Source organism: Hirundo rustica, chromosome 22 (assembly GCF_015227805.2).
Source record: "Hirundo rustica isolate bHirRus1 chromosome 22, bHirRus1.pri.v3, whole genome shotgun sequence".
NCBI classification, from domain to species: domain Eukaryota; kingdom Metazoa; phylum Chordata; class Aves; order Passeriformes; family Hirundinidae; genus Hirundo; species Hirundo rustica.
Window position 1 is genome coordinate 4,998,513 of NC_053471.1, and position 19,872 is coordinate 5,018,384.

Genomic DNA, 19,872 nt, shown 5'->3' on the forward strand with positions numbered 1-19,872 from the left:
AAACAGCTTCTCCAGGTCAAGGCTTTCATATTTTCAAGCAACAAACCACGAGCATCCATGACTGGTACTTTCACGATGCCCATTCTGGGTGCTGTCTCCCTAGTTTTAAGTGCTTACATTCCTGTTTTCCACACTGCTAAAAAAAAAAAAAAAACCCACATGCAAACCAACAAAAAGCCACAGGTCAACGCCAGCTAAAACTACCTGTCACTTTCCCAGGATTACTGAATTCCAGAGCTCCACAAAGCCTTCATTTGACAAGATCAGAGGAAAAGGTGCCTACATACATTTTCCAATTAGTTGTCTGCTAAAGCTGCTGAATTCCATTCAGGATCTTCCAAGAGCTAATCTTCTCCACCCTTCTGCAGGGCAATGCTCCCTGAAGAGTTGAAAAAGCATTGCATGGAGGTAAACTGAGGGCAACCATTATTGAAAAAGAATCATAAATAGTGTTAGATCAAAAGATGTATATAAAGATAGAGAACAAGTAAAGGGGAACACTGTCTTTTAATAAATTTTGGAATTAAAAAGTCACTTAATAAAACTGCAGTTGTATCACATGAAAAAGTTTACATGCAGGTCATTTATCTCTCATTTTTTTTTCCCCCATAAAAAAAGAAAATCTGTGTTAAAACCCCCACCACTGTCTGTTCTGGCCAGTTTGGGTACGTCCTGTGGGGCTGCATGAAGTCAACTTCAATTATTCAAGAAACCATTGAGTACGAAAGAAACTCCAACTAATAACAATTAAAATATATATTTTTATAATTCCAGGTCCTCAAAGGAAATTGTGGTAGAGTTTGAACAAAGTTCTGAGTCATCACCAAAGAGCCGAATTTTAGCATCTGCTGGGAGATGGAACAGCGAAACTGGCATTAAAACCCAACACAAACGAGTTGCTTTAGAAGCTAAATGAGTATTTTTGCCCTACTGCAAACCCCATAATTTAGTAATTTCTTATTCCTATTTATATTTGTTTGGTTATAACTCAGTAATACCATGCATTTAGGAAACTGGCTTAAATTCTGCATCTAATTTAGGTCTACTGAATTTTTCTATGAGAACAGCACACGGCCATGAAGCAGAAAACAGCATCACGTGTGCCAGCTTACACTTTCCTCCACAGATGTGCACAGCACTTCAGGGTGATGTTGAGCAGGAGAACCATGTAAAAATATCCAGCTCTAGGCCATTAACCTCTCCAGTGCAACGGATCTTGAAAGAAATGCATGATCCCAAATCCATGGGATTATCCAGAGTTTCTCCAACTTCTTACAAAAGAGAATAAACTCAATGCAATTTGGTTAGAATGCCAGTTTCCTCGAGAAACTGATATTTCGGATAAAAATAGCAAGATCCTCGTAAAATGAAAATTCAACTGCTTTGTCACCACTCTGTTAATCACTTTTATGAAGAAAAAAGGCATTGTTACAATGGCTCAAAATCGTTCCTTTAGTGAGCAGTAGAATTGGTCAACAGGTTGATTGCTTCTTCCTAGCTAGCAAAGGTCTTCCCCACATCCTCCTTCCCTTTGTATTTCCTCTTGCCATGTGTGAAGGGTATATATCTGTACTTTATCATGTGCTGCAAAGAGAAAACAGCAGTTGTTGAGGCAAGTAAATTATGTAATATTTAGAGAAAGTGGTTTATAATACACACTGTAAATGACTGAATCCTTCAGAAAGCGAGTTCTTGGTAAAGGTAATAAAATAACTAATCCTACAGTTTAAAGCTAAATGGGAGTATGAGAGCAGTTTTATAAATCTCAGATTTTGGGTTACCCCAGAAACTGTACACTACAGTGAAGATCAGTGATCGGGGAACCACAAGAAACTGGTGAGAGCACAGAGGCACTAATTCTTTACTACCCTTTCATCTTTAATTTACCACTTTGAATCACAGTACCTGTCCAAAATTCTGAATGTCTGGGGAAAAAAAACAGTTATTTTTTAAGATGCTAACAAACCATAAGTAATTTGTTAAAATGGTCTGAATCACTTGCCTATGTTCTTTCCCTTTCCCCCATCTATTTTCTCACACTCCCTTGTGAGAACTTCCCTTTTCACCCACCAGAGATCAACACCTCTGCATCCAAAATAGCCACAGGAAGTGGAAGAGAACCTGCATAAAACCCTGACACTGCACCCTAAAGCCAAAACCTTTTGAAAACAAGAATAGAGTTTTGTAAAATCTGCTCAACACTGTAAACATGCCCCACCTGAACAATTAACGTTCAAATATTAGTTACTGAAGTGCCTCCAGTAAAATAAGTGTGTGCAGTACATTTAACCCCTGAAGGGCTCTACTGAACAGCCAGTTTAGAGCAAGGCTGTAAATCCTGACATCACAAATTCTCTGTCCTTGCCAAGTTACCTTGATTTGCCTCTTCATAGTGATACAAAATAGCATAATGAAGTACATCACAAGGATTGGCCAAAACACAGGAACGTTGAAAGCCTCAAAGAATGTACAGGCCATAGCAACCAGGATTCCTTTAGTGGCAGAGTGCCTGAAAAATTACAGTAACAATTAATCCTTCAAGCCCAGTTACCACTAATGTCATGCAGATATTTGTATTTTTCAAAAACAGATCACAGGCAGAGGGATCCACTCACCAGAATTTGAATTCTGGGAGCCTTCTAATGAAAGGCCGAAATTCTTCATTTTGCCTTGTAGGTAAGGAAGGACCATCATCTAAAAATAACAGAAAAGAAACCAAACCACAAACCTCCTCACTGTAGTTTTTTACACTATTCAGACTCCAGTTTTTCTTTTCCTTTCTACCTTAAGATAGGAAAAAAAAAAATCACAAAATAAAACCACACCCAATTTCCACTGTTACACATAGATTCCAGTTAAGAGATTCCGTACACATAGTTACAGAGAGATTCCACTTAATGTAAGTTCAAATAGATTAATTAAAATAAACTTAACATAGATTCCTTTAGAAAATAGGGAATAAGAATGCCAGGCCACCTGAGTTACTATGGGGAGAGCTTAAGTCACATAAACATCCTTTCAAAACACAGAAAACTAGTACATTATGAAATATATTCAAGTCCCATGAAAAAGGACAAATTTTATAGCAGCTCATGATGTTAAATTGTATAGATTTTTTTCAGGTCTAAAAACACAATGCAGTGCTAAAATTGCACTGTCTTTACACTACTGTATCAGACAAAAGGAGCTGGAAGTTCAACCAAATTTCAAATGAAGGTAAAAAGGAACTTTTCCTCATACCTGAATCTTCCATTAGAGAGGGGTCTACCTTTGGCGACAGGAAAGCTATGAAGAGGTTGAGGTGGTAGATACCCAAGGCATATGTCACAATGTACCAACCCTGCACAGGGAGGAACAGACAAGGGTAAAATCCTCCTGAAAATCTTTTTCTGATACTGATTTCTTAACAAGATTAAATAACCCTGGGTTTTGCTTCCTTGAGAAGCTTTTCTATGTCCTCATATAAACTGAAAGGTTTCTGGGCTTGTAAAAATATCAAGAACTCTCAGTGATCAAAACAAGTCGTAGAGAGAACTAATCTCTCAAGTAGTGGCAGACTGAATATGAAACCGTGGTCTGGCATCCAGGCTCTCTACGTCCAAGATGTGGACTTCAAAAGTAGTAAAGAGCATTAAACTATCCCTTTTTTAATGCTCTTCGCAGCCTTCAGTGTCTGAAATGCTCCTACTACTACGACCTGTAAAAGGTTTTGCATTCTGTAATCTTTTTAGGTTTTGGGAATAACAGTTCCCAAGTTCTTAACTGAACTGCAGACTGGCAGGGAGCAGAAACATCTGATTAGTGGGGAATAGGGAATAGTCTGCCCCTGGCCTGCAGGGAGAGAAATGCTGACAAAGCCATTCTTCATGGTTTTCATGATAGAAAGGAACCCCTGCCTCTGAGCATGTTGTTACACAGCTTTAATATAAATGTAAAAACTTAATTGCAACAGTTTTCAGAGATTTATTTTGTGATTTCAGATTGCCATCAGATTAACATCCTCAACTATTCACACATTCTTCTCTCTGGAGCAGCAACTTCCACACCCACGGGATGTGTTCTCTCTTCAGACCACACAATTTACCTTCTGCTGTGTGCTGAACAATACACTACATGACTCTTCAAAAACACTCTTAGAATCAAAATCAGACCAGCAATAATATCTGGAACTACTTCAGCATCAAATCCAGTTGTCTTACCTGCAGTAAATAAACTCTAATCATGTAGATAAAGCTCAGCCCCAACGTTACAATCCATCGCACTGCGGTGTAGGGGGTGGATTTGTCTAACCAGGACTGGTAGATCTAGGGGGAAACACAAAGTGCACAGTAAAGAATAAATACTTGATGCACAATGGATAAAGCTCATTCGAGGGTAGTATGGGCAAAAGAAAGCATTTGGGAGGAGTATTTTGGGAACTAGAATAACATGAAGCACTTGTATTCTTTAAAACAAATAAATTACACAGAACTATCCTTAAGAGATTCTATTATTTTTACAAAGGAAAAAAAATCCCTAATGCTTAGGGCATTGTAAAGCAATTTAAATTTTCTATATTTTATGCAAGTTGCTTCCCTTAAGATGAATTTGAAATGAAATCTGAACTCACTCCTCATTTCTTACAGTAACAGCATATTCTCCCTGTGCAGTGTCACACATACACCCATTAAATATTCCAGTAAGCCATTTATTATAGGTATTTATCTATTTAAAAGGCTTCAAAAGAAATCTTTTGTATAGATTGTAGCATTTCAACAACCCGGCCAACAAGCAGCGAGTTCCAGAAGCTGCAGTGAGATCTGCTTCTAAACGTGTCAGAAAAATCCTTCACAAAACCAACCTGTCCAAGTCTTGAGAAAAATCTGTAAACCACGGAAGGTTTTCCATGCACAGACTCCCCAATGCTGTCCCCTTCTGACATGGTGGCTGTGGAAACAAAACATGGGACAGGGGAACACTGAAATCCAAAATCTAAGCTCAGGGAGGTTTACAGCACATTATCTGCACCAGCGTTTACACAAAATATTCTTCTGGCTTGCCCTGTTTGAAACAAACTATTCTGAATGAAGTATTCTTAAAGAGAGGACATTTATGCCAAAACGAATGAAAATTCCTTGTCCAAGAAAGCAAAGAACAGAGTGTTTTACAAAGGCAAGACAGGACCCAGTGCCTTCTGAGGAGGGAAATCAGGAAGTCCATAAGGAAATCCAGGAAGAGCCCAGTTGGACATTGGCACCTTGCTGAGGTACAAGCCCCAAGCAGTGAGAGAGGAACTGCAGCACCTCCCTCCTGCCACCTCCATCTCCAAAGGCAAAGAACAAAACCAGAGTAAGCAGACTTTTTTTTAAAAAAAAAAAAAAGCTGCTTAGGATTTTAAATTCTGAGTGACTACATAGTGAAGAAATAAATTCAGGACTCTGCACAGCAGTGGTTTCAGGCTCTGCCAGAGCACCAAACCCAAAGTGCTGCTCACACTGGAATCATTCAATGAGTTTCTCTGTCTCTTGAACACCAAGAGCTGAGCACTGACAGAAAAGTTTTATACAAGAGCAAAACTGTACAGTCAAAGGGCCAAAAAGCCTGAACTCCAAAAAAAAAAAATTACCAAAGGGGATTATTTTTCAGTTCATGCCTCTGCTACCCGTTGAAGAGGTTTATTTTTCTTATCAGCGTGTTTTACAACTCACTTCAAGATAGAAGCCAAATAAAGTGGATCCTAAGCAGAAACATTTTGCCACATCACCAAGAGCAATCCCTGGCATTACTTCCTGGAATCCTCATCTGTGGGTGGGACTTTGTAACCCTGGGATACTGGGAGCACATTCAGCCCTACTCAAAAGCCTCAGAGGATAACAGATCTGCATGAAACATTCATAAATTAAAAAAAGGAAAAAAGCTAACTGTTTTAGAGGCTGCAATACAGTGAGTGCTGCAGAAAATTTAAGAGCAAGGACAATCGGAGGAGGCACAAAACCTTAAAGCTGTGTATTTTTTCTGTAAACATCAGAAAACTACATCCTATGGAATAATTAGAAAGTAGGAAAAAAGGAGACCTGTTACACTTCAAGAGCTGAGTCCGCTTTGATTCAAGCTATAGCTAAAAGAATTGAGTACAAAGCCATACAATATACACACTTTTCCATTATAGGAAAAATGAAATAATTATTCTTTCCCCCACACTCTGCAGGGCAGAAAATGTTCAGTGTTCTCAGCTGAGCATCATTTGGTGCTTTACTTTGGGGTATTCTTTAATGTTCTGAAGTATAAAACTGTAACAAAAAGTTATTCAACTAATTAGAATCACACAATAATTTATCAGAGACCAATGAAAATTCTCATAGCCTCAAAATTAATTTTACAGATACATTCACAGCAAATATGGGCTACTAGCAGACCTTACACAACAATCTTGTGAATGTTATCCTGTGCAGAGCAAGTGGAAAACCACGTGTGTGAAGCAACTGAAGGCTTTATGCTGGAGCAGGAACCTTGCTTGATGTAAAATATTACATTACATGTAATTACGTATGATTTTTTATCACGCACACAGTTTTTCCAGAGCTGATCAAGAAACACAACAGTTCTACTGAGGAGAAACCTCTCTGGGGCTCAGCTTAATCACGAGACACGGACTAGAATTTGAGGTAATATTCCTCATCACATTAAAACTTTGTTGGAGAAATGAACAATTATCAAGGCACTGCTCTGAGGGCAGCTTACAACTAAGAACACCGGGATGTGTTGGTTTAAGGGAATGATTAAACCTAGACACTTGCAGTTTCTCTTTCATAATCATGGAACCACAGGATGATTTGGGTTGGGAGGGACCTTAAAGATCATCCCATCCCACTCCCTGCCATGAGCACGGACACCTTCCACTATCCCAGGGTGCTCCAACCTGGCCTTGGACACTTCCAGGGATCCAGGGGCAACCACAGCTGCTCCGGGCACCCTGTGCCAGGGCTTCCCCACCCTCACAGGGAAGAATTTCTTCCCAAGATCCCATCTAACCCTGCCCTCTGGCAGTTTTTAGCCACTCCCCCTTGTCCTGTCACTCCAGGCCCTTGTGAAAAGCCTCTCTCTATCTGTCTCGTAAATATAACAACATCGGTTTCACTGCCCAGGACAAGGATCCGTGACCGCCCTCCAGCCCAGCCAACACTCACCCAGACACACACACAGATTAAACAACCAGCGGGGGAATAGTTTGCTACCAACAGAACTGAGACTGATACTAAAACAAAACCCTATTACAGCAGCTTTCTCTGCTGAAAGCACCACGCAAGCGAAGGTACGGCCCGAACAATTACGCTTCTCCTCACAATTGTTGTAGTAATTACATTACAAACACGACTGATCGCCGAGTTCTGAAAAGCAGAACCTCCGGCAGTAAGAATATTTGCTTTAAGCCTCACATCATCACACAGAGGTACAGAATTTGAGCACAACCCTACTAGTGACACAGATTTTTCCTTAAATTTAAAACATAAATGAAGCCGGTAACTAGCAAAAACTCATCATTCAAGTTACCTTATTTCATAGAGGAAATGTCTTTGAAGAGCAACACACTAAGGTGATTTATTAAGAACTGGGTGAACGGAGAACCACGGGGAAACAGCTCATTGGTCGCTCAGACTGGTTTTTCACACTAAAAAAAGGCAGTGTTTAATTTTATCCATTGCAACCGCAGCGGAGCGGCACCTGCGCTTCTCGCTTGTGTCCGCAAGCGGGGACTTCCCCTTGGCCGGGCTGTGCTCAGCGCCGGCGCGGCGGGACACTGGGTACAACGAACGGGGGGAGCTGCGCTGCCTGGGCACGGAGCGGAGCGGGGCGGGCAGAGGCGAGACACGAGCCCCGGGAGGCCCGGCCGGAGCGCCCAGCCCGCAGCAGCCCCCGCGCTCCCGGAGGGGCCGCTCGCTCCAGGCCCCCTCCCGTCTGCCCGCGGGTGTCAGCGCCGCGGCCGGCGGCCCGGAGGCGCAGTGTCCGCTCCCACCCCGCTGCAGCCGCGCTCGGTCCCGGTACTCACAGGCCACCGGGCCGGTCCTGCCTTCCGCTCCCGCCCCTCCACAGACCAATATGGCGGCAGTACCGGGATTCACTTCCCTTTCCGGGGTGAAGCCGGCCACGGCCCCGGTGCTGCCCCGCTATTGGGCCCCGGGAGCGGGCGGGGCCGCGGCGCCAGGCGGGGCGGTGGGAGGTGTGCGCGCACCGTGACGGGGGACGGGGAGGGGGTGGGACGATACCGGTGGAGAGGTGGGAGGTGTGTGTGAGACCTGTGAGGCGGGGCGGGATCGGGCGGTACCGGCGCGGACCGAGCGCAGGACAGGACGGGCCGCGTGCCGCCGAACGGCCCCGCCCCGCTACCCGCCTGCTGCGCCAGGCCCCACCCCCGCGCTCGCGCAGCCAATGGGAGCGGCCGCTGGGGCGGGGCCGTGGGCGGGGTCGGACCGAGCGTGACCGAACTCAGCCGAGCCTGAACCGAGCTCTACCGAGATGAGCCGAGTCGAACCGAACCGAGCAGGGGCCGTGGGCGGGGTCGAACCGAGCCCGGCCGAACTCAGCCGAGCCCGAACCGAGCTCTGCCGAGATGAGCCGAGTCGAGCCGAACCGAGCCGAGCGGGGTTCCCTCACAGAATGAGGCCAAAGCTGTTGAAGGATTTAAAGTTTTAAGCCGTTCAGTGTATTTTATTTCACGAGCACGTAAACGTTGGGGCTTCAAAATCAATAGGAGAAGGCAAGAAATACTCGTTACTTGGAAAAAGAGGTGACACAAACATTTCTACACGTGCTGAGGTGCGTTTGTTCCCGTGGAACGGAAATAGATGATTAACGAACCCCGTAATTTATTTTCCCTGGATTCGCTGCCACGAGCCTGTTCCCAACAGTTCTGTACCGCCTTTGGGCACCGCTGGGCGTCTCTCCAGCATCTGTTTTGGGGCTGAATCAGTAAATTCTTCAGGCTCCGTGGCTGCAGCATTTCGTACTAAAGTTTACACTCAATACGTGCTTGAAAGTGACAAGATGCCAAAAAAAAAAAAAAAAAGGTCCTGACACTTCTGAAAATCTATTGATTTAGTATTCATAGTATGCAAGTGTATGAGTATACTTATTTATTTCATACATATAATAAATAGGTTAAAATTACATCTATTAATATACAAATGTTGTAATATAGTATATTGACACATTTTTTATAAATATATAAGATTTTATATATTTACACATAAATATACATATATAATCGTGTATTATATATAACTTTAAAGACACCTCCTTAATACAAGTGATCCCTCAGCATATACTTCTTTCAAATTATATAGCTTAACATGAAACAATAAGAACATAAATACCCCCTTTTCAAGCAAAATAATAGGTTAAAGGGGTTTTTTTTAAGCTGTTTAGAATGATATATTTATTTACTTGGCATAGATTATCGTAGATTTATAGAAGAGCTAACCAGCCCTCTGGGAAATAAACAGGAAATATGGGAAGGAATCAGAATCCTGGGACAATCCAAGTTGGAAGGGACCTTAAAGATCACCACTGGAGGAGTTATGGCCAGGCAGCCCAGGGGACACAAACCTGGTGGTAACATAAATGACAAATGTTGGTTCACTGCCCCAAAAAAAGAGTGAATCTTCAAGTTAAGGATCTGGTCATTCTGTCTGCTTTGTGCACATAAGGTTTAATGCATGATTTTGGAGTTTGTTTCCTTGGTCAGATTATCTCAGTGAGCACCAAAGGTAATTGCTGATCAATCAGTGCACCCAGACATCTCACAGATAATTCTGTGCCTGAAAACTCTATCAAACTGTAGGGATTTTGAAAAATTCTGTGGGGGTTGTTTTTTTTTTTTCCCCTCTCTTGAAATAGTACCGTGGACATCCTGAAGTAATCTGCTGGAGCAAGAAAACATGGGCAAATATTTCAAGCTCTGGGGTATCCCAGCATTACTTCAGTGGGGTATAGAATGGATTGAATCATGGCGTGAATTTTTAATCTGTCCTTGGTTTCAGCTGCAGAGCGCCAGATTTTTAGATCAATCCTTGGCAAGTGATAGTTTGGTTTTTTTTAGTGAGTGGATGCTGTCAGTTAACAGCACATTGCAGTCTGGGAATCTTCAGAGATTCAGGTCAATTGAATGTCCAGTAAACAAGCAATAATTACAAGTATCAATAGAGGAGACCAATAATAGCAAACAACTCTGATTTATCTCCTTTTTAACAGTAAAACTGGTTTTGCATTCGGTATAAATGTTGCAATGGGGTGAAAGACAGGAACTATAACTGAATAATAGGGAACATAGAGCAGAGTCTCTGAAAGCTGGTTTTAAAATAATTAAAACAAAGCCCCCAGTGACCTGTGGTGGCCTGTCTGGTTTTCATGCATTTTTATGTGCACAGGTTTGAGAATGAAAGGAAACAATGACACATGAAGTAAGTTTGCAGAGGTTAATGAAGGAAAACACTCATTTTTTGCCATGAAAATGTTTCCTCCCTGTGATCCCTTGTTGCATTCTGTCCCCGTGGCTGCTTCCTTGTGTGCTTTGGCCGAGCGTGGTTTGTCCTGGTTCCTGAGGAAGCCCTGCTGTCTGTCACACCTGCTAACCACACTAACAGGTGCCCGGCCTTCTGGGCTTCCTCACCTGCAGGAATCAATCTCAGGTGCCTGCTCAGAACACTCCTCATGGCTTCAGTTCAGTGCAAATTATTTACATTTTTGCAATTCAGGTTATTTAGTATTAGGCTGCGTGTGAGTGGGCAATAGAACATTTGAAGATACAATAAATCCTCCAAAATCTTGATTATGATTACAGCATAATTATGATTATGACTACAGCATAAGGATATATAATGTAAAAATATAGATAAAATTATTTCTGATTTCAAGACCAAGAATGAATCTCCCCATTAGTAAGTGTTGACCTCTATTTTAATGGTTTTTGGAGGGGACCACTAAATTCTGGTTAGTAAGAGACTACCCTGAGTAAAGCTACATGTGAATTTCTGTAGTTAATTTACTACTGTTCAGTTGTTTTCTCAGAACTAGCTGTTTCAAAGTTGTTCCCCATGATGAATAAATTCGTAACATCTCAGGTTTTTCAAGCACAAAATGAGTCATGCCAACCTGTTTTCGTAGGCTGCTACAGAAATGAATTAATATGATAATATGACCCTGTGAAATTACTACTGTTCGTGTACTAAATGTTCTTATTTATTACCCGTAACATTTAATTGTAGTTTAAATAAATTCCATATAAACACATTTACTGCAGAGTTTAGAAACAATCCACAATTACATGGTGCAGTTGCAGGAATAAATTCCCTATCAGTGATTCTTAGGAGAGGAGGATTTGTAGGGTTGATACCAAGCTGGTGACAAACAGCTTTGCCTTAATCAGTTCCAGTTTGTCATGAACTCTTCACAGAGTTTAAGTTGGTTTAAACATCTGGTTTAAGTTGGGGGGGAGCTTAAAGCTCATCCAGTGCCACCCCTGCCACAGGCAGGGACACCTTCCACTATCCCAGCTTGCTCTGAGCCCTGACCAACCTGGCCTTGGACACTTCCAGGGACAGGGCATCCATTTCTGGTTTGGCTTCTATCAGCAGCTTGCAGTGGCTTTGTGTCTGTGGCATCCTGTGTCTCTGAATCACAGAAAATACAGGGCCTTGCTGAAACACCAGGGGTTTTATGTGTTTAAAGCAGAATTTCCAGTTCTGGTTTAAAAGCCAAGCCAAACACAAACAAACCCCCCGCAGTATAACTCATCCCATCACTGGGAGCTTGGAGCTTTCCCTTTTTCCCTCCCTGCTCCCTTTGGGCACTGGTGGCTCTTTTTCTGGAGGCCCCCGTGTCACTGCGGGTGTTCACGCCTTTGTTTCTCTGCAGAAATGTGTGATGTAGAGATAGTGCTTATGTGGACGTCAGCATTTCCAAACCTTGCATGTGTTGCATTGCTAAGCAACTTTTAGCAACACTTATCTCGCGTCCTTATGCCATCTGGAAAAGAGGATTAGACAAGGAAATGTGCCAGGGAGAGACAAAGGCACATTTAAGAAAGAGGTGGCTTAATTGCTTAAGAGAATGAGTGACATTAATAGTAGGCAATCAGCAGATGTGATTGAAAGCAGGCACAATGCTTCACAGGTAGTGATAAGGAAGCTCTGGGAAAGGTGGCATATTTTATACCCCCTGGCCTCTTCCCTCCCTGCAGGAAGCAGAACTTGGCTGCATCCCATTGCATGATGCAAGATGAAGATCCCTGGGATAAATTAGATGCAGTTCCAGTGACAATGAGTCTTTTCTAGATCTTCCAGTTGTTGTGTCCATCCAGGAGAATGACTGGCTGGCTGGCTGCTGTTTAGAGGTCCTCCCCCTACAGCAGAGGAGGCGGTGAACTGCCGGTGGAGCCTGGAACTTGAGTTGTTGCTTGTAGAGATTTTGTACACATAAGTTACCATCAGTACAACTATCCTGGGATAGCTGCTGATGAAAACATCCTGTACTTTGGGAGGGTGGCAGGGGCAGAGCAGAGCACGTGGTGGCCAGGAGTGTGTTTCTACAGAAGTGCCTCATCTTTGTTGTCATCCTCAGCACACCTGTAACTGCAGAAGATGTGAACCAAGCTACACCTTTGGCTCCTAAATCCGTCTGAAGCTTCAGCTTGGTTCATATGCATTTGGGAATTGTAGGAGCCCTTTTTTGTGGTACCTCTGCTGTTATCATATAAAAAGCCAAATATCCAACTCAATAGAAGAATGATCATTTTAGGTTTTAAATATTCTTATTCTTTAGTTCCTTATGCACTCTGACATTGGAAGAATGTTGTCTGATGGCTGAATTGGATTTCGTACCATGTAAAACCAGTGAGGCTTGTTACTGAGCTGTTTTATTTGCCATACCTGGGCTTATGACTGCACTTTGAAAGTTGTGTGATTATTTCCATCTCAGTTGTGACTCTTAAGTCTTCCAGTAATACAGAACAATTCACACTAAATTTCAGTGTCAGCTCTGGGCTTCAAGATGATTTTTACATGTATCTTGGAACAGAACTGTCTCACAATATACAATCCTATACTTTGTTCTCCCAGCAGGAACTGAAACCAGTATTCCTGACCATGACCTCTCCTTTCCCGGTTGGCTCTGCTGTCAGTTAATGTCATTAAAATGGTGGCTGTAAACTGCGTGTTCATTATGACATCAGACTGAGCTGCACAGTTACGTGTCCAGTTTAAACATTGCTGGAAATTTAATTGGCTCATACCTAAACTTCTGTGGTATTTGGCTTTGTAGCCTTAGGAACCTTTAAACTTTTATGCAAAGGGAATACCTTGGGTAAAATGCAGACTGGATTTAAATAACCAAAGCTTTTTGGAATGGAGTTTGGTACACTATTTCACTTTTCACAATCTTTAAAAAGCAAAATAATGTGTGATTCTGTATGTGACAAAGCAGTTATTCATTCTTGCCATGTAATTTAATGCGATGTTCTATATGAACTGAAGGGCTTCACATAATAGTATCCCACAGTAACAAACCTTGGGCAAGAAATGTTTGATTCTCCTCCCTTTCCCCTTTAGAGCAGTGCCACATAATCCTTGGTTGTTGTGTGGTCTTCTATTCAACTTTTCACACAAATGTTGGAAGGGTATTTATAAAAAGTCTTGAGGACCACCCACTTTGCTATTGAAAATTGGCTGAAATAATCCCTTCTTTATAATTTAGCTGTGGTGTTGTCGAAATTTAAGTTCCATGTGTATTTCTGTTAAAGGGGCAGGGGAGAAATGATGTGTTGGATGGACGGGACGATTGTGGAGGTGACACCTGTGACGGGCTCAGTGCCCGGGATGTCCCTTCATTGTGCTCCCCAGTTACTGACAGGACTCTGACATAATGCTTTGGCTGCCTCTCTTTTGATGGATATGATCTGACTGGAGCGTTTGGCATCCTCTGAGTGCTCAGCTCTCCCAGAACACAAGGTTCTCTGGAGCAAGAGGGACAGAGACCTTTCCTGAGGGGAGAGAGCTTCATTCCAGTTAACTGCAGAAGTACAGTGAGGTGTCCAGTGTTCTTCTAATGAATTTTTATTCTTGCAATGAGGGAGTGGGGTTTGTTTTTAATACTGTGGATTTTTTTAATTTTAAAAGGGAAGTATACTGGAATAAAAAGTTGGGAAAATAGGAAAAAAAAAACAAGCTCTGAGTGTGCATGCACCGTTTGTGTGTTTGTCAGAGAATAATCCCAGTTAGTGTAAATTACACATTATACACTGGAAACAGTAAAGAATTGCTCAGCAGGTTGTAATTTGTCAAGAACAGAGCACTAATGAATCCCATCCTAATGCAGAGATATGGAATCCACGGCTTCATGGAAAGCTCATCTAATCCAGTTGGCTTCTGGGGGGATTCTGTTTGCACAGCACACACATCTCCAACCAGAGCACAGCTCAGAGGTGTCAGAAGTACCTCTTGGGTTGCTTCACTCAGATGTGAACATATCACCTCAAAGAAAGTGATCCCAAAACCTGGCAATCCAGCAGATATGGATGTACTCTCAGTGTCAGGCAGGCAAAACACATGGAATGGAACTCAGAAGAACCAATCTGTACATCAGCCCATCCAAACAGTATTTTCATTTCAGAATCTACTGTGGGACGTTAACACTCTCAAAATGAAATATTTAATTTAAAAAAATCAGAGGAATATAGTTCATCAGATTTATTTATTTCTACTTTTAATACTAGACATGCTTGCAATGCTAAGTCATATGTTCTGAACTGAATAAAAATGTTTCTTTTTAGAAACATTTCCTCTAAAGAAATAAGTTTTTGTAGGTTTCAAAAGTCTCACAGTGAAGGGCTTCTTTAATCCAGCCAAAGTTGATAATAATCAAAATTCATAGCAATGTTCAAACCCTGTGGAATGTTGGGATGGTCTGTTCCATGATTAGTTAGCAGATGTTAACTTTAACAGGCCCTTTTTTCTGGCACTGTAAGCTGAACAATAAGGAATTGAATAGGTCTTGAAGAAATCGCTACACAATCATGGGAGTATTCTCTTCAGATTACTATAAGGATATATTTGAAGAGAGGAAATTTGTTCCACTCCTGTTCATTGGGTACTTAGAAGACTTAATTTTCCCTTTTCTCAGCAGTGCAATCATTTACATTCTGCATTAAGAAAGCATGATATTCCTGTTTATTGCAAAAACTTGATTTTTTAAAAAAATCTTTTTAAAATGCATTTTTGTGGAAGTTGAGGTTATTCACAGGACTTCACTTTAAACATCTAGGTAATTATTTCAGGCAGAGAGATAGCTTGGCTTTTGTGAAGAAACTGCCTTTATGGGAACGAATGTGTGTCTTCTTTCCATCGCTCTGGGAAGACAGGTTCGCTTTACCACTGCACAGCAGGGAGGATCTGGGGGAAAAAGAGCAATAAACAACGCTGTGGAGCCTGAGGTGAGGGAATGGAGGTTCACTAGGTGTCAAAGCAGATCTTCCTCCTGCAGCCTGTGGAAGGTTTGGAAGAAGCTGTGGTGGAGCAGGTGTTTGTGTGCTGCCCATGAAGAGGGACCAGAGCGGAACAGATTCACACCATGGAGCCCCCACACCAGAGCAGGGGCACGTGTCCTGAAGGAAACGCAGCCCAGGGAAAGCCCACACAGGAGCAGGTTCTCCTGATGGGAACTTGTGCAGGAGCACCAGAGAGGGAATGTCATTTTCCCAGCCACAGCCCCCCATTCCTCATCCCCTATACCACTCTGTGGCAAGGGGATGAAGGAATGAGGTTGAGCCTGGGAAGAAAGGGCCTGAGTTGGGCAGGAAGACTGTCCAAGCATAATTTAATTTGTAATAGACTATTTCCCTGAGCCCATTTTGCCTATGGTGGCAATCAGTAAACGTTCTCCATGTCTTTATCTTGACCATGAGCCTTTTCCTCTTATTTTCCCCACTGCTGTTGAGAAGAGGGAATTGAGAGCACAGCCAGCCTTGGGCAACCCACCACAAAGGCTATGAAGGAAATAATAAACAAAGTTTCAGTGAGTGATTCCATTCAATGAATTTGGATTTGGTTGAGATTTTCTTTCACCTGAGACATAATTTTTAACCTTCTTAATTTTACCCTTCATCATCATCAGCCACTGACCTTCCTCTATTTAATGTTGTTGGCCATAATAGAGAGTTCTGTTGTCTTTTTGAGTAAAATGTACAGTGAAAGTGATTTATGCTCTGACTTATAAACTTGACCTGAACTTTTAACATTGTGCCACAGTAACAGTAAGAGATAGTTACTATGCAGTTTATAACTGATTATTTATTTGTTGGTTTTTTTGGTGATCAGTTTGAATGGTCACGGTCTGGAAATCTGGGGTGGCATCAAAAGCAACCAAATTCTATCGAGTTCTGCTACCAGCTTTGAGTTATTTGGAAGGAAAACAGTTAAATCATGTGTACAAGGTGTGGGGAAGAGCCAATTCTTTATCTGTTTCCTCTGATTAATGTATAAATGCATAAATATAAATTCTAAAACCAGGTAGTTAATTTCCCAACTTCATAAATTAAAGCAACTGTACAAGTGTTACACAACAAAAATGGTAGAAAATACCTTTTCTGGATGCTGAGATGTTTTTGTGATTGTCAAATGCACTTTTGTAGTGTAATTTTCAGCCTTTAAAGAGTTCAGGTTTTTCACTGCCCTCCAGAGCCCCAGCTGATGGTTTCCAGCCCAAGGAAGGATTCTCTAGTCAAGGAATTACAGCAAGTTCTGTCTTCAATAATTAGGACCATAAAAATCATTCTTCTAGACACTGATTGGTGGTCCTCAATTAATCATTGGTTTCTGAAGTGTTTACTTCCCTGGAAGCTGCTGGATGTATCAGTACTTTTAAGAAGCCAAGAACCTTTAAACCTCACCAAAACTTGTTTCAAAAATCTCACCCAGCATTAGGTTTCTCTCTATATTTTATAGCAATGTTGTTCTTTTTTTCCTTGTCAAGGATAATAGCTGATGTCAGAATTGTAAATACTCTACAATAATTATTTGAAGTACAGAACCAGATTAAATAGACCCTACAGTGAAATATTTCTTTGAAGCTGTGAAACTTGATTCTTTGTTTATTAGGAAAGTCACTGCTTTAAGTTTGTGCAGTATTTCAAAAGACTTGGAAAACACAAGAAGTCATCTAAATGAATTCTAAATTCCCATTTGTCAGCTCCATCTCCAGTCTGACACAACCTAATACACTTAAGTTGTTAGAGAGGTAGTTCTTAATATGATGCTCAATATATGTTTTCTGCTGGATACTCAGCTGTAAATTTAATATACTGAGCACCTAAGGGATGTCATGGTGAATTTTTTCCTTATATTTGGATTTAATTAAGATTTAAAACCCATCAGCACAAACAAACAAAAATGTCAAAACTGTTTTCTCTCCCTGGTTCTGAGTGTATAAGCTATCTTTTGACATATGCTGCATCTGGAAGCTGGGAACTGAAATCTCCCATTTCTGTCATTAGCAGTTCTGGATTTGCATTGGCTGATTTGCCACCCCCTAAGGGAGATAGAACCAGAATCTGGGTCTGACACCCAATATAGAGCAGGAGATGCTTCGAGCAGCCAGCATGGTGAGTAAAGATAATGGATTAGTCAACTGCTCAGCTTTCTAATTAACTGAAAAATAAAAAAGTATCTTTGCATTGCAGTAAAATAACTTAAGAGTATAAGAAACAACCTTTGTAATACAAACAGGCAGGGATTTTTTTTTTTTTTTTTTTAGCAGAGTGCTGAATTCCTCATAATAAATACAAACAAAGTAATTCTTTGACATTTATTCCATTCTGTAAGAGAAATCTTTCCCTCCTGAGTTTTCTGCTCAGTTATTTTATTCAGGCAAAGCACAGTGGTGTGCAAGAAGATCAAGTGTTCAAGTTAATAATTTCTGCAGTACTAATTCATTTACCAAGAATGAAATAAGGCCTAATACTTAAATCTGGACCCCAGACTTTATACCCTTCACTGATGCTCAGAAACGCTGCTGGTACTTCACATACTTTCAGTAACAACTTTGGCATGTGAAATGGTCCCATAAATACAGCAGCTACAGGTTCTTAAACTGTGGGAGTGCTACTTTCAGGGAAAATCAGGAATATTCAGGCTTGTAGGCTTTTATGTCCACGCAAAGCCATTTTCACATTTTACAAAATATTCAAGCAGATGGTGGAGGCAGAAATGTTTAAATTTTTTTCCTGATTTAATGTTCTGTCTGATCTGTGATTCATGGTGACTGATCAGCCGTTTTAACCTGGGAATTACTTTGGTGTTGGAGTAAAAAGTTCTATCACTGCCACTCCAAGCAGTGAGAAGTTGAGTGTTAAAAAATCAATTTTCCTTCAGAAACACCTGATTTGGCTAATTCTATTAAGAGTCTAAAGGTGGTGGATTTGGAGTTCTGTTTATTTATATTGTGAGATTTGCAACATTGGAATTCCTAAACCATAACACTGGATACATTGCACTTTCTCTTGATGCCCTAATTGCAACAGAAAGTTGGGGGGGGGGGGGGGGTGGAAAAACCCCCCAAAAACCCCAAAAATCCTCCTGGTTATGAAATAAAATCAGAAGGCTTGGTGACTTTGATTTTAAGTTTCAAATTTTATGCTTCTGAGGAAGTTTTTGGAAGCTGTGGCTGCAGAGTGACTGTCCCACCGGTGTTACTTTGTGGAAGCCCTGAAAAACAAGTTGATTTGCAACCTCTGTGCAAATCCTGTGTATGACTCATGAATTTAATCAATTAGAAACAAAATATCTTGTGACTCTCTGGATGGGGCACCATATGGTACAACAGAAAAAGAGCACTTTAGGAGGAGGCAGTTTGGCGTTTTTGGAAAGATGACATTGGAGAGAAAATGTAGAAAATGTGCTTGGCTTTAAATATTAGGACTTCAAAACAAAACCCAGTGGTTGTTTTGCATAGTTCACTGAGCTAAAGATTGTTTGGGGGATTGTAGTCATCCTGTTGTTATGGGCACTCAACTATTTCTGGTGTTGGTGTCACTGCTCGGGGGTGTGTTACTGTGCATGTGATTGTATTTTGTCCTGTCTGAGATGTGGCAGGCAAACTTTGGGGCTTTTCAGAGCTCACTAATCATTGGCTTCAGTTTGGCCAGGGACATTGGGGTAATTGGCACTGGAAAGTGAGTGAGGCAGAGGGAACAGAAGGAGTGGGGAAGACACTTGAGGGACTCGAAGAAAAGGAGGGTAGGAAAAAGGAAAAAGAAGAATGAACAATAGTTCTATTTAAATCTATTCAAGGGTCTTTTCTCTGGGCACTGCTCTACTGATTTCCCTTTTGATTCATCTCATCTCTGCTTTTGGAGAGAAATGTTGGCTAACTCTCAAAATACCTTGGGAATAAACCTCTGCTGATGGGTAAATGATGAGATCCTCGAGGCATTCACGCACCACTGCCCATGGTATGGATATAATCATTCAGTGATGGAGAATCATCCAGTTTCATCCAGTATTGATGAACTGTCAGTGAAAGAGTTCCAAGAGGCTTTGCTGTTTAGTAATAATATCTGTGTAGCTGTAGTTTAAATATGGATGGGCTTTATGTTTCAAATAGGTAATGAGATCCAAGCCCATGGAAGATGGTTTTGATGTTATTTGGTGGGGAAACCTCTTTTGTCACTACTTAGTAACATGTCTTAATGCTTACAAATTAATTTCTGGTAGTTTCATGGTGTTGGCCAAGCAAATGATCTCCACTTGCAGCTCTTTAAGTTTTTTCTTTTCTTTTTTTCCTCTTTGTCTTACCACTCATGATGTATTTTTGCATTCTTTGTTAACATATTGATTATTTTCCAAGGCG

The 19,872-nt window shown here is 41.4% G+C and overlaps 1 protein-coding gene across 2 annotated transcripts; it reads right to left on the bottom strand.

Annotated features, from left to right (window-relative positions):
* Positions 1-488: 488 nt before the first annotated feature.
* On the bottom strand, positions 489-8,166 carry RER1 (retention in endoplasmic reticulum sorting receptor 1). 2 transcript variants are annotated; one of them, XM_040084475.2, is made up of 8 exons: positions 8,027-8,099; positions 7,531-7,648; positions 4,841-4,926; positions 4,200-4,304; positions 3,241-3,340; positions 2,616-2,694; positions 2,374-2,509; positions 489-1,584 (listed from the first exon to the last, which is right to left on the bottom strand). In XM_040084475.2, exons 3-8 carry the CDS (start codon positions 4,919-4,921, stop codon positions 1,495-1,497), a joined length of 591 nt encoding a protein of 196 aa, XP_039940409.1. In that variant the 5' UTR covers positions 4,922-4,926; positions 7,531-7,648; positions 8,027-8,099; the 3' UTR covers positions 489-1,494. The 2 variants fall into 2 exon arrangements, with proteins under 2 accessions (XP_039940409.1, XP_039940408.1); XM_040084474.1 differs by lacking the exon at positions 7,531-7,648 and having other exon boundaries at positions 8,027-8,166.
* Positions 8,167-19,872: the final 11,706 nt, after the last annotated feature.

What these genes read in the sequence shown, in the direction of transcription:
- RER1 (XM_040084474.1), bottom strand. Translation starts at nt 4,921, where the DNA reads ATGTCAGAAGGGGACAGCATTGGGGAGTCTGTGCATGGAAAACCTTCC. An exon ending in CTCTCTAATGGAAGATTCAG is followed by an intron (nt 2,695 to 3,240) that starts GTATGAGGAAAA and finishes TGTTATTTTTAG; the next exon opens with ATGATGGTCCTTCCTTACCT. An exon ending in CTCCCAGAATTCAAATTCTG is followed by an intron (nt 2,510 to 2,615) that starts GTGAGTGGATCC and finishes GTAATTTTTCAG; the next exon opens with GCACTCTGCCACTAAAGGAA.